General features: G+C 39.6%; 1 protein-coding gene across 1 annotated transcript in view; it reads right to left on the bottom strand.

The window, feature by feature from the left end:
• plxdc2b (plexin domain containing 2b) overlaps positions 1-12,302 on the bottom strand; it is a 123,066-nt gene that overhangs the window by 18,300 nt on the left and 92,464 nt on the right. The window contains exons 6-9 of the mRNA XM_086306454.1: positions 10,952-11,070; positions 8,760-8,859; positions 1,512-1,607; positions 1,286-1,367 (exon numbers count right to left, since the gene is read on the bottom strand). Of these exons, the coding sequence (XP_086162580.1) occupies positions 1,286-1,367; positions 1,512-1,607; positions 8,760-8,859; positions 10,952-11,070 (397 nt within the window). The remainder of the gene's footprint in view (positions 1-1,285; positions 1,368-1,511; positions 1,608-8,759; positions 8,860-10,951; positions 11,071-12,302) is intronic.

Below are 12,302 nucleotides of genomic sequence, written 5' to 3'. Positions count from 1 at the left end.
TCCACCCAAAAAAGTCAGATTAAAACTTTCTTCAGCACGTTCATGATAAAAGGTGTTGAACAACAGACAGTGTTGTATATACAGTGTACACCTCCATTTTTAGCTTTTACGTACCAGTTTCAATTGTAGTAAAATGCCTTTTTGTGAGTATAAGGGATGTCACTTTGGATTTCAGGCATGAAGTGAGGAGCAGAAGACAATTTAAAGTGGCTACCTGACAGCACTCGCCTTCAACAAACACAACCAGCTGCTTCTTATACTGGCATGTGGGGTTCTGCTCCGCTTTAAATATGCTTCTAATGTCTAGTTATTGTTTGGACATGGGCATCATTCCTAACTGACCAATCATCATGATCATAGTGTTTGTTTGTTCACCATCTCCTCCTAGACAAATGGGCCATTCTTGAGGAAACTTTGTATAAACCTTGCCTATGGCACTGTGAGTGCCAAAAATTACACAGCAGGCACAAATATTTTATACAACTTCTACATATTTATTAGTATTAGTATTTAGTATTGGGGTTTTCTCTGTTTTCTGTGTATCATTGTAGGGTTACAATGCAAATCCAACTGTTGTGATTTGGCGCTATATAAATAAAATTATATTGAAAATTGAATTGTATTTTAGGGCTAGGCTGCTTTATGATAAATGACGATGTAAAAATAAATAAAGGATATAATAAATGGAGAAAAAAAATTACAAATACAATGAAAACTCCTCAAAAGCAAGTCTTAAAAGATGAATGGGTCTGCTGCTTTTTAAAGGCATCCAGAGTGTCCACAGGTTTTTAGTTTAACAGGAGACAGTTTCAGTTTAGGAGCCAACAAAGGCACAGCTAAAGGCACATCCTGCCTTTAGTTTGAGTCTGGAGGGAGGGACAATCTCATAAATTTGCAGTGCATTTTTAATGCCCCCATGTGCTCGACCATGTGGAGCCCTAAAAATTATCCCGTGTAGCTTAAAACTGCTGAAGCCAACATAAAGAGAAGAAGAGTGGTGATATCACGAGACCCCTTTGAAGGCCTAGTCAAAAGATTAGCTGCTGCATTCTCTCTTATTTACACAGGCAAAAAGTATGTGCACTTTGCCTGTGTGCTAGGCAAGTTTTAATGGTTCAGTTCAATTCAATTTAGTGCTAATTCACAAACAAAATTCGCCTCGAGGTGCTTTATATTGTAAGGTAAAGATGCTACAATAATTGCCTGTGAGAACATACTAGGTGGAAATGTGAAAAGGACAATAAAAGATGTCTTTTGTAAGAGTAAAAATGTTCTTATATCCAACCTGTTGAGCCGATGGCACCAGCTACAGTTGAAGCTGATCTGTGAGGAGATGCAGGAGCTACAGCTGGTGAACTGCAAGCAGGCTGCAGTGGAGAAAGGTTAAAAAAGAGGAAACAGTTTATGCAGTCAATAGCCAATTAGACACATGGCCAAGGAAAAGGTCTACAGCCTATACAAAAATAAAGAATTTGCTCAAACCAAAAACTGTTACTATTAATTCTGCTTACTGGGTAAAGGCATCATTTCCACAGCTGTAGAGTTGGTGATCTTTGTCTTAGTCAGCTCCACACGGTGGTACTCATAGATCGTCCTCCGCCTCACATCTAGATTTTGAAGGAAAAAAAAAAAAGAGGGACTGAGTGAGAAAGCAGCAAAGCCACCATCGCAAATCTTCCAAACCCCGAGATAAAAACTGGGACAAGTTATCCCTATAGAAAGAGGAAAGAGAGTGGGAGGCAGAATCGGGTCATATGGGATGCTACCACAGCACTTTATTTCTCCCCTCTCGTTGTGCCCAAAGTGTCAGACCACGACTTGGCAATGGACGGTAGCAATTTCCCCCGGGAGCTGATATCAATCAGACCCTGTTGAAAGGCTGCCTTCCCAGTCATCTGTAACAGCGAGCCATCAGCCAGGGCATGATGGAGCAATTGATTAGATACATCATTGACTCTCATTGCATTCTGGCCCCTATAACTCATATCGGCTGGAGTACAATGGGCTGTCTGGGCCATGCGTCTTTGCTACCATAAGTGGAAAAAAGACCAGAGCAGTAGCTTGACAAATATAATGATTGTGCCTTCCTGCTAGGGTTGCCAACTCCCTGAAAAATAAATAAGGGACACCTCGTGGCCAGGGCCGGGCGACCCAGTTGTCTTCACCCTTCCCAGTGTGGTGAATTTTCTAGCTCTTTTTTTGTGTGTGAAATTATTTTTTTAACCATTTGACTTGAAGTTGATTTAAGTAGATGCATATTCTATTCTTTGTGATATGAACACATGTGAAACAAATGATCATTTAGCCATTTATTTTTAGCTCAAAATGACAACATTAACACAGTAAAACAGGTCTCTTTCTTAAACAGAAGCCTGTCATGCTTAACTTTTGAAAATATAAGTAAATCTTTCTTTAAAAGAACTCTGTCCTGCTTAACTTAAAATAATAGAAAACAATAGAAAGAAAAACATTCTTGTAACAGTGCACATATAGTGCATTTAGTACAATTGGCTTCAGTTGAGGTATTATTTCAGCTTTTCTAATGCTAATCAGCTGCTCCTGTTTGTAAACCCGCTTGTTCCCATGATTACGCATCATAACTCATCATCATTATTCATCTATGTATTACTTTTATGTATTAGTCATCTATTTGTTGTAATCATCTATCCTTGCAGTTGTTTATTACACAAAATAAATTATATTATCACACTTCTGGCCACATAGCGCTGATATTCACTGCACATGCCCATATTAACGTTTTCCAGCCAGGTGTTTTCCTTTTCCCATTCTTCCCTTTCTCTGAGGGGAACAAACATTGCTGCTCTAACGCTGGGCTCACACTGTGCGATTTTTGGCCCATTTTGAGCCGATTTTTGAGTGATCGGACCGATTTTGGCCTTCATCGTGCGTCGTGTAGTATACGTGGGGTAAAGAGAAGTGATTAACACCTCACGACCAGCTCCCGATCATCAATCGCTCGTGAGGGTGTCACCACAGGCGCTCACACTGCTCACGCGCAAACGTAAACGTTGGTGAAAAAGACGGAGCAGCACGGCTGTGCAGCGTGTGATCTGGACACAAGCGATGGAGGCACAACTTGTAGAACTTTGGAAAGCTCATCCGAGCCTTTTCGATGTGGCATCACAAAATTATCATGACCACAACAACCGTGAAAATAGTTGGATCTACATCGCTGCTCAATCACAGCTGCCTGATCAATGTTTTTCATTAGCAATTTAGCAAAGTTGATGGTGGTGGTGTGTCTGTGTGAGTGAGAGACAGAGAGAGAGAGCGACAGATTTTCTGTTATAACCTTCATGTTATGGAGGCACAGTGTGAGCACTCAGGTCGCATCAGAGCATCGGGCGGTATAGTGTGAGACCTGCATCGTGACCTACCAACTTCTAACCCCTGCGAGTCAATCGTGCAGTTTGAGCAGGAGCTGAATAACGTGACTGAAAAAATCGCACAGTGTTTGCCCAGCTTTAGGTGTACAGTCGTCCGAGACTTGCACCGCAGTGTCGGCGTTTGTTCCCCTGTTGGCCATGCTTCTTGTTATGGTCATCTGTTGTCTTCCGGTATTTTCTCCGCAAGCGACCTTTCCTCGACCAATGAGATGAGCGGTAATCTGAATTGTCATACTCGAATTGTCATAAGTGTGCTGTCAGCTCATTGGTCACAAAGCAGGAGAGGGGCTGGGAATTATGTTTTCAAACAAAGTGTTAATTCCATAAACATTTATAGACTACTTTTGATTCTCACTGTATTACGGGACAAAGTGCGTCCCTTATTAGCTCAATACGGGACGTGTGCTTTTGTTTCGAAATACGGGACGATTCCGTATTTTAAGGGACGGTTGGCAACCCTACTTCCTGCTGTTAATGCATGGATTATTTCAAACTCTAATTAGATTTTTATATGACTTTTCTGTGCAGGCGCCCCAGGAATAAAGCAGTAAATCTGTACTGGATCGCACTGAGGTGCACTGCAGTGCGTACAGAGACAATGCACAATGCATGACATTCTTTATCGCACTTGTATTTGCTTGGGCGATGAGCTACAAAATGAAATTCAATACATAAAACTGTGGCTGTGGAATATATATAGCAAGTAAATCCCTTAAAATCTAATATATTTCCAACTGGTAAAACTGTGTTAAAGTTAAAGCTATTCAGCTTAAGCTTATTAAGTTATTGAGGTGTGAAGACTGATGCTACTCTCGTGTCTGCCTATTAAACATGGACAGAGTCCAGATAGTTTGCGTAGCTTGGCTCAGTTTAACTTAGCAAAGCAGGTAGCCCAACTCTGTGTGAAGCTACCAAAACCTGCTGCCTACCAGCACCTCTAGAGCTCACTTAGTAACATGATTGTTTAATCCCCACAAAAAAGTTATGGTTTTAATGTGCTGGGCTTTTGCTAAGCTAAACTAAGCTAAGCTAGGCTAAGCTAACTAATTAGATACATTTTACATTACTGGTTTTGCCCAGCTTATTAGTTATATTCAAAACACAGCCAACGTTAACACACAGTACATTAGAAAGAAGAGGGGGCAGGAAAAGCAACTTAAATAAAAAGTAAATTCTTTATGTCAAATTTTGATTGCTCGTATGGCAAAGATTGTCACATTATTTCCTGTTATCATTGTGTATGATAAATCCTGATTTGTAATCCAAAGAAATTGAATCCAACCCTTGTTGCTTCTTTAGATTAAGTCAGTTACATAGCACAACAAAAGTCCTTTAAACTTTTACAACACCCTTGCATTTGACACATTTGAATAACTTCTCTGCACTAGGTTCCTTTTTTTCCACTTGACTGAGAGACTCTTGGTGTGGAAATTGTTGTGCCCCTCATGTGGAACGACACTGTTTCCTTGCAGACTGCTTATTTTGATTACAGACAGGACGGCTGATCAAAGCAGCAAAATGTGAGCCAGCTCAGCCCAACCTGAGAATACAACCGCCCTTCCTTTCCCCTCCTCTGCTCCCCTGGTGATTGACTTCCTTTTGCCTACAGCTAAAGGATTATCAGGTGCCTAATGGTGTGGTGTGGGCCAGAGAGAGGTCATTTCCACAGCCTGAGGCTGCTGATGTCTGGGCAGACTGTATAGCTTCTCCGATCTGTGGTTTAAGGTGATAAGAAGCTACAAATTAAATCAATTATAGCCTGGTCTCAACAACAACATAAATAACACCTAATGAGAATTTAGCTACCTTCAGTGATACTATCAGACAAAGCCCAGTTTGCATAAATGCGTCATCAATTATGTAAAAAAAAAAGCTTAGTTAAATTATCTTCAAACATCCTGAAAAGACAGTAAACAGTGTTGCTAACCTGGACTGTACTTCTTTTTTCAATTGCACATTTTATAAACCTGATTTAATAGTTAGAAGACTTTTTATTGAGCATTAATGAATGTAAACAGAATACCACAGATTTCTCTAGTTTACACGGATTAAATAATCCAGGTACAGAAACAAAGATCTGAAAATGGCTGAGGTGGTTTTGGCTTCATTTTAAGAGTGACTAATGATAAAGTCTAAGCTAGCATTAAAAGCATATTACAGTCTGTGTTGTAATAAGTGCTTGTATCTGACCTGTTAATTACACAGGACACCCACAAATATATTCACTCATCGCTTCCTTTACTGGATGGGCTGTGGGTTGGTCTGCCCATGGGTAAAAATTCATTGAGCTTAAAAAATGCAATAATGTTGTATAATCTAACTGGCTGCAGGCAAACTTTTTTTTACATTTTCCCCCTATATTATTATGACTTAATGCACTTTATGGAGCATCCATTAGAATACATTTATTTATTTGTCATGACAAGGTTGTGAAAATATGTCAAAATGTATTACCAGGACGTTCAGCTTGATTGGAATAGCATGCTATGACTTCTGGTAGCAATTCATTGTATGTTTTTTTTTTTTTAGGAATTTCTCCAAATTTTCTTGTCCTTTCCTTTTAATGGAAAGGACAAGCGAGAGCTCATCTCTTCTTAAGGTTTTAAGTTGTAAGATTACAGGGTTTAACTGCCAGTAGATCACGCCACATAGTTGCTATTAGGTGTTGTTGTTAGCTGTTGTTCTCTCCTGATAGCTGGTGATGGGTTCGAATGTCATTATCAGCTAAAAATAGTCACCGCAGAATATAAAATGTTGGCACATGGCTCATGTTGTGTGATCTGGAGTACAGATTGATCAAAAGTCTAATATTTTTTTGGATTTCACTTTAAAAACTGCTCTATCAGCAGTATATTTTGCAGCCTCCACTTCGATTGTATGTGCAAGAACAAAGGGAGACTTGATGTAACATATAAACTATTCCCATACATCATCCTAATTTTTTCATGATTACTGCTGATTTGTTCTTTTTCTAAAGGTTAGTTCCTTTTCCCTATTAAAGGTCATTTCCAATAGTTTTCTTTATTATTATGAAAAATCTCTGATTGTACAGGCAATATCGTTCAATTTCTCCACAGAGTCTTGCTGTGCAGTTTATAAAGCACATCAGGCCCTTTGGACTGACAGGTGCAGGATGCAAATACTGCCCTTTTCCTTCAAACATGGACATGAGTCAGTGCACTCTGCAAATACCATCTGTGAGAAAACAAAGCCTTGTTTGTTTCAGCTAATGGAAGAGTTTGATTTTCTTTACAGTCACTGCAGACGGGTGATATTCACAAAAGCCCTCCTATGGCTATTGAATAGTCATGGACTAAAACTAAAGAGGTTCATAATTTTTCAGACAAAGATGCAGTTTTTGTAGTTTTACCTCTGTACACAACCACAGTGGATTTTAAATCAAACAATAAAAATATGATTTAAGTCTTGACTTTCAGTTTTAATTCAAGGAGTTTTTACAAAAATTTTGCATGAACAGTTTAGGAATTTTTATTCACAATCCTAATTTTGCAATGTCAATGTCAATGTGCATGACTGTGTTTACCTGTGCTACCTTCAGTTGCTGCTTGTGCGTCTCTCTGCATCTGTTTTGTATTTAATAACTGAAAAGCATGCTCCATTGGGTCGAGATCAGGTGACTGACTTGCAAAATCTGCATTTTAACCATCACATCTGTTTGACTTAAAATTCACTGTGGTGAATTTATCAAAATTTAAGCTGTGTCTTTATGAATCTAACAATATTTCTTTTTTGTTTTGGTCAAAATCTAAAGTACAGCAGCAGAAATGTGTGTTTGTCTCCTTTCTGCTAGGAAAGTTTTTAAAAATGTTTTTTTATTTACAACCCATTTGCAGGATTTAGGTTTCAAAACAAAATATAAAGTGAGGAATGAATTTAATGATAGATGATAAAATCTGTCAGGGATAGCTGTGGTTTAGTTTATTGCTTGAAATAGGATTTGGTTCTGTCTTTGTCCTTTAATGTTTGGAAACTCGTGACGAATTTCAAGTAGTAGAGCTACATATGATCCGTGCAACAACAACTTTGTATGATTTAAATATGGGCAAGAAAAACATACGTCTGTGTCGAAAAGAAGTACAGTTTCCTCATTTTGATGCCACCACCGAAACTGTTTTAGCATTCTGGTTTTCCTGATAGAAATGAAGTATCTGCCATAAAGACAAGAACACACACTCCTCGGAGACACGAGTTATGTTCGACACAACACCTCAGTCTCAATATGCTTCCATTCAAGATTTCATCACTCCACAGCCCAGCAGTTGCACACATTGGTTTCATCATGCTGTGTCAGAGGCATCAAAGACAGTTTGGTTTATAAAGTCTAGGAGGACTGTGCTAACTGGTTTGATATTCAAATCTCTCAGTGCCAACCGCAGCCTTCTGCAAAGAGATCCTCTATGAAAGACCCTGGGACATGCCAGAAAACAAAGTTGGAAACTCTTACCATGCCAAGAGGATGTGTTTTTTTGTGAGACTTATTTTACTCAAACTAAACTTACAAAACAACCACTCTCACTACATACTGCGGAGAACTTAAAGCTGCCGCTGAAAGGATGAAAAAAGCCCCGAGATATTAACTTTGACAAATAAACGCTATCCAAGTTTCACAGATGTAATCACAACACCATTTAAATTACTGAATAAATCACCTTTGACAACTCATTATTGCAGCAGACTTTGAATCAGAGCCGGTGAGAGCGAAAGAGTCTGACTCTGAATGAAAAGGTTTGAAGTGTTTCTCCTGCATTTGCTTTAAATGTAATGGGCTTAAATTACAGTAACTGGAAATAAAAAGAAAGAAAGAAACAGGCAGATGTGGAGCTGTGCCCACTGAGGCTGAAGAGCAGTGGGGAGAAAAGGTGGTGACAAGCTGGAGCTAAAGCCAAATGGACGAGGCTGAACTGAGAGCTGTGACACAAAGTTAAACTCTTATTACACTAACTGAAATGTAACCTTTGGCTAAGCTCCTGTTTTTATTTGCAGTTTTATTTATGCTTTGTAGTTTGTTTTTCTCACTTTTCCTCATGAACGACTTTGAGTACTAAGAAAAAGAGGCTTTAAAAGAAATAAAGAGCTATAATGAGCTGCTACAAAAACCCTGAAATCTGATATAATAGCATTTCGCTTGCCACAGATGCTACACAGACATTGATCCAGTCCTGAATTGTTTTTTATACCTCTACGTAGCTCATGAGCTAGTCAGAATCCCATTTTTCAGAGCCACTCTACAATGTGAACTCCAAACATGGTGCAAAGACAGCATGTGGATTTATCCAGATATTTTAATATGCACAAGAAATTTTAGGGCATTGAATTGATTTTGAGACTCACTGGGTATCTGCTGGATCTTGTGGACCAACACAAAGGCGTCAGACAGGCCAACTTTCACCGGGTGATTGACAGAGCTGATCTGTGACACCTCAACGGGGATCTGAAATAGAAAAAGGGAAATCATTACCATGACCACGAAGATCAGTCTGAGACAGGCTGAGAAATGCAAACAGGCCACAGCAGCGTAGAAGTGCTGACAATCTCCTTTAGGAATCTGCTGAGGCAACATGCTACTTCAATAAGCATATGGCTATCTTTGGAGCATAGAATAAACATTTCAGGCACAGATGGGACAGAAATGAGCAACAGCTTTGTGAAGACTTACAAATAGAAAAACAGAAGTCTATATAAGGTAAAATGTAGTATTTTGATCGTACACACTAATTCAGAAAAGCAGCTAAACGCAACAAAAGTTTGTATGGAGGAGGAATTTAAAGTGACGTAAAGTACATAGTAGCTCAGCTGTACTCAACATTAACTCGTAATCATCGAGGTTATGTGCACACAGATCACGACTGATAGTCACACTGCTCTTTTCAGACCCATAATAATGCCAGCCTAATGTGAAACAACAGGAGAAAAAAGTTCAGCAGCCTTCAGATCAGATCCTCTAATAGGTAAAAATAACAAATTACATAAGCGAGCTCGAGCATAAAAGAAGCAGCACCGCTGTTATAACCACTGCAATTATCTTATCATGGCTTAGGAAATTTCACACTCCAACAGCGGGCTCTTCAGGTTTTTCATGACCTTTCTTTTCTCTCTCTTCAATTAGGTTGTTTTTCAAGACATTTTTGAAATGTGGATATTAACGGACACGGTTAGGGCGTGCAGTGACCCAGAGTTTGTAACATTAGTGGAGATTATGCCAAAACCTAATCAAGCATATGGAAAAAGCTGGTAAGGCGTTAACTGATTTTTTTCTTGAGAAGCTGCCATTAAACTTGAGAAACTCATTTTGTCGGTCACTTTGGCATCGCTCCTTTAGTCAAAACACATCAACACTGGGTATTTGTTCACTGAACTAAAACAACAGGGCAGGGCCAAATGTTAGAAATGAGTAATACTGTTAAAAGAAGCATCAGGGAAACAGATTGTGTGTGTTTACGGTTTTAAGGAGACCTTTTGTGGCCACTATCAGATCATTCGTTTTATTCTTACTACAGACTTTGTACGATTTACAGTTCAAAATAATCTGTATCTATCTTATACTGGGACGTGGAGCAGACCTTGAGTTCATCCTCTGTCTGAAACATTTAAGCTTCTCCTTTAAGCAAACTGTCTTCTGATTGGCTGCCCCTCGTAAGCAGGAGGTTTGAATAGCAGGAGTGTGGGGCTGCTGTTATCTATGACCTCATACAAATCCAAGAGTATAAAAACATTTCACTCGCTGGGCTCACATCCTCGTATGAGGTTTGACAGCGTTTTAGTAGATAAAGGTGAATGCTTGGACATGAATTGAGCTGCGGTTTGGGGAAGGCCTTGAAGAGGACTGGTGGCGGCTCCCGGGCCTGGCAGATCCCCATGTACTAAATAGAAGTTAAGAAGTTCAAGAATTAAAAAGGGGAAGCAGGGTGGCGCATGTAAATGAGAACGAACAGCTTGTAGAACTGGGGGAACATATATAGTTGAGAACCAGGAGCGTGCTTGGAGGCGTTATCTCGTATAAGATGTATGATGAGCTTCTGCCGATTGAACATCTATAAATAGATTAATCTGAAAATATATGTGTGACAGAAAATAGGTAGAAATAGGCCACTTAAATGTAAGTAATATTATCTTTTTCTTGATGATTGTGTGTCAGTTTTTCTGAAAATAGCTACTTGAAAGTATCTGGTAAATAAAAATTGGTGTGCAATTTTGAAAAATTTAAATTTACTGGCAATTTTGTCAAGACTTTTAGTTGAAAACAAACCCCAAAAAAGTATAAAAACCATTAGCAGAATGGTAAGAAATAACCGGCGTGATGCTGTGTGTTGGAGAGAGATACATTAAGTGGAAAAGAGAACTTAAATTCAGGGACTGGTCCAAGTAGGGGGTGTAATGAAAACTGAATGCTATTTTTTTAATGTTTAGTTCTGACTCTAGAAACAGTGAGGTAAACCACTATCTGACGATGCTGTCAGAAAAAGAAACAAACAGAAATGAGCGCAGTAAGAAGCTGAGCTTTTGTGAGATCTCGCTCTCCCCACCTCTTTGTAGGCGAAGACGATCCTACCAGTCTTGTGCAATGTGGCCTGGAAGGTGAAACTTCCCAGGCTGTAGTTGTCCTGCAGGTGGACGTGGTCCCACTGCACAACCAGAGCAGTTCCTTAAAGGAGAAAGAAGAGAGAAAAGAAAGAGTGAAAACATTTTCACAGCTTTTGCTAAACAGCATCGGCTAGATTAAAGTAATTCACTGGTTACATTCAGTTACCAGTGAATGTAACTGTCTGCATATAGCATGTACTTGTTTTACTCTGTTGCTTTCTCAGATCTGAACACCGAAGCAGTGATGTTGAAAAGCTTCGCTGGAGAAAAAAGAAACGGCAACGATACTGAAGCTTTTGACAGAACCAAATGAAGGCGTGCCCGTTACTGTGACAGACAGTGTGAGTCGGGCAGTTTTCACCAGAATGAGAGTTTTTCATAAATGACTCTTTCCTAAAGTTACAGAATGAAAACTGCCAACTGAAAAGGCTCAGAGCAATCGCCAACGTGTAGTAGTACAGAAAAATGAGATGGAAGCAGTGAAGTAGCAACAACAAGACTACTGAACTGATCCAGGTGCAGCTTTTAATGTATAAACACTGGTGAACATCATTGACACCTCTACCAGGTAAACAGAATGCATAGCGTTTGAATAAATGCATAAACAAGGGAACATATATTACACTATAACTTAATTCTGTAACTTCAAATCTTACAAAAGCTGCCAGACAGGACACGCTTCTTTCCTTCCCACTGTCGACAAAGTGCTGGTTCATAGGGGGTCACCTGACTGGTGGGGTTTTCTCAGTATCAGTGTAGGGTCTTTACCTTACAGTATGAAGCGCCGTGAGACAATTGAATTGAAGTGAACTGAAGTTCATTACCAGGAGCCACCACCATGATGCATCGGTTTCATTCGGGGAAGTACTAAATTAGCACCAGACTCACAGCTCTGCCCTCCAGAGAACCAGCCTTGCATTACTTTTAACACTATTTTAATTTACTGTGGACTTTGGAGAACCCGCTGATGTGGAAGCCATTCGTCCCCTCAGAGTTAGTCATTTGGCTTGATGCCAGGGCAATAAAGGTTTGTTAATGCGACCAATCAATTTTTCCGTCACACAGACAGAGCAAGTCCATCCAAAGTAAAGGCGAGCTTTAGCTTCCCTGCTGGCAGTTGGTGACTGGTCGGAAAGGAAACCCCATCATAAATTACATGTGGTTTACTGCATGGCCTCTGGCACTGGACATGGATGCGTCTTGTGTTAAAAGAAGGGGAGGGGGGTTAGACAACAACATGTGACTAATATTTTAACAACCTCGAGGAGAAAGGCATTAAATATACAGTAAGAA

Source organism: Aulonocara sp. 'chitande type north' Nkhata Bay, linkage group LG9, assembly GCF_057382095.1.
Source record: "Aulonocara sp. 'chitande type north' Nkhata Bay isolate Kocher_YH1m ecotype deep benthic linkage group LG9, A_spYH_male_GT1.1, whole genome shotgun sequence".
Lineage (NCBI taxonomy): Eukaryota > Metazoa > Chordata > Actinopteri > Cichliformes > Cichlidae > Aulonocara > Aulonocara sp. 'chitande type north' Nkhata Bay.
This window is presented reverse-complemented; position numbering and strand designations above follow the sequence as displayed.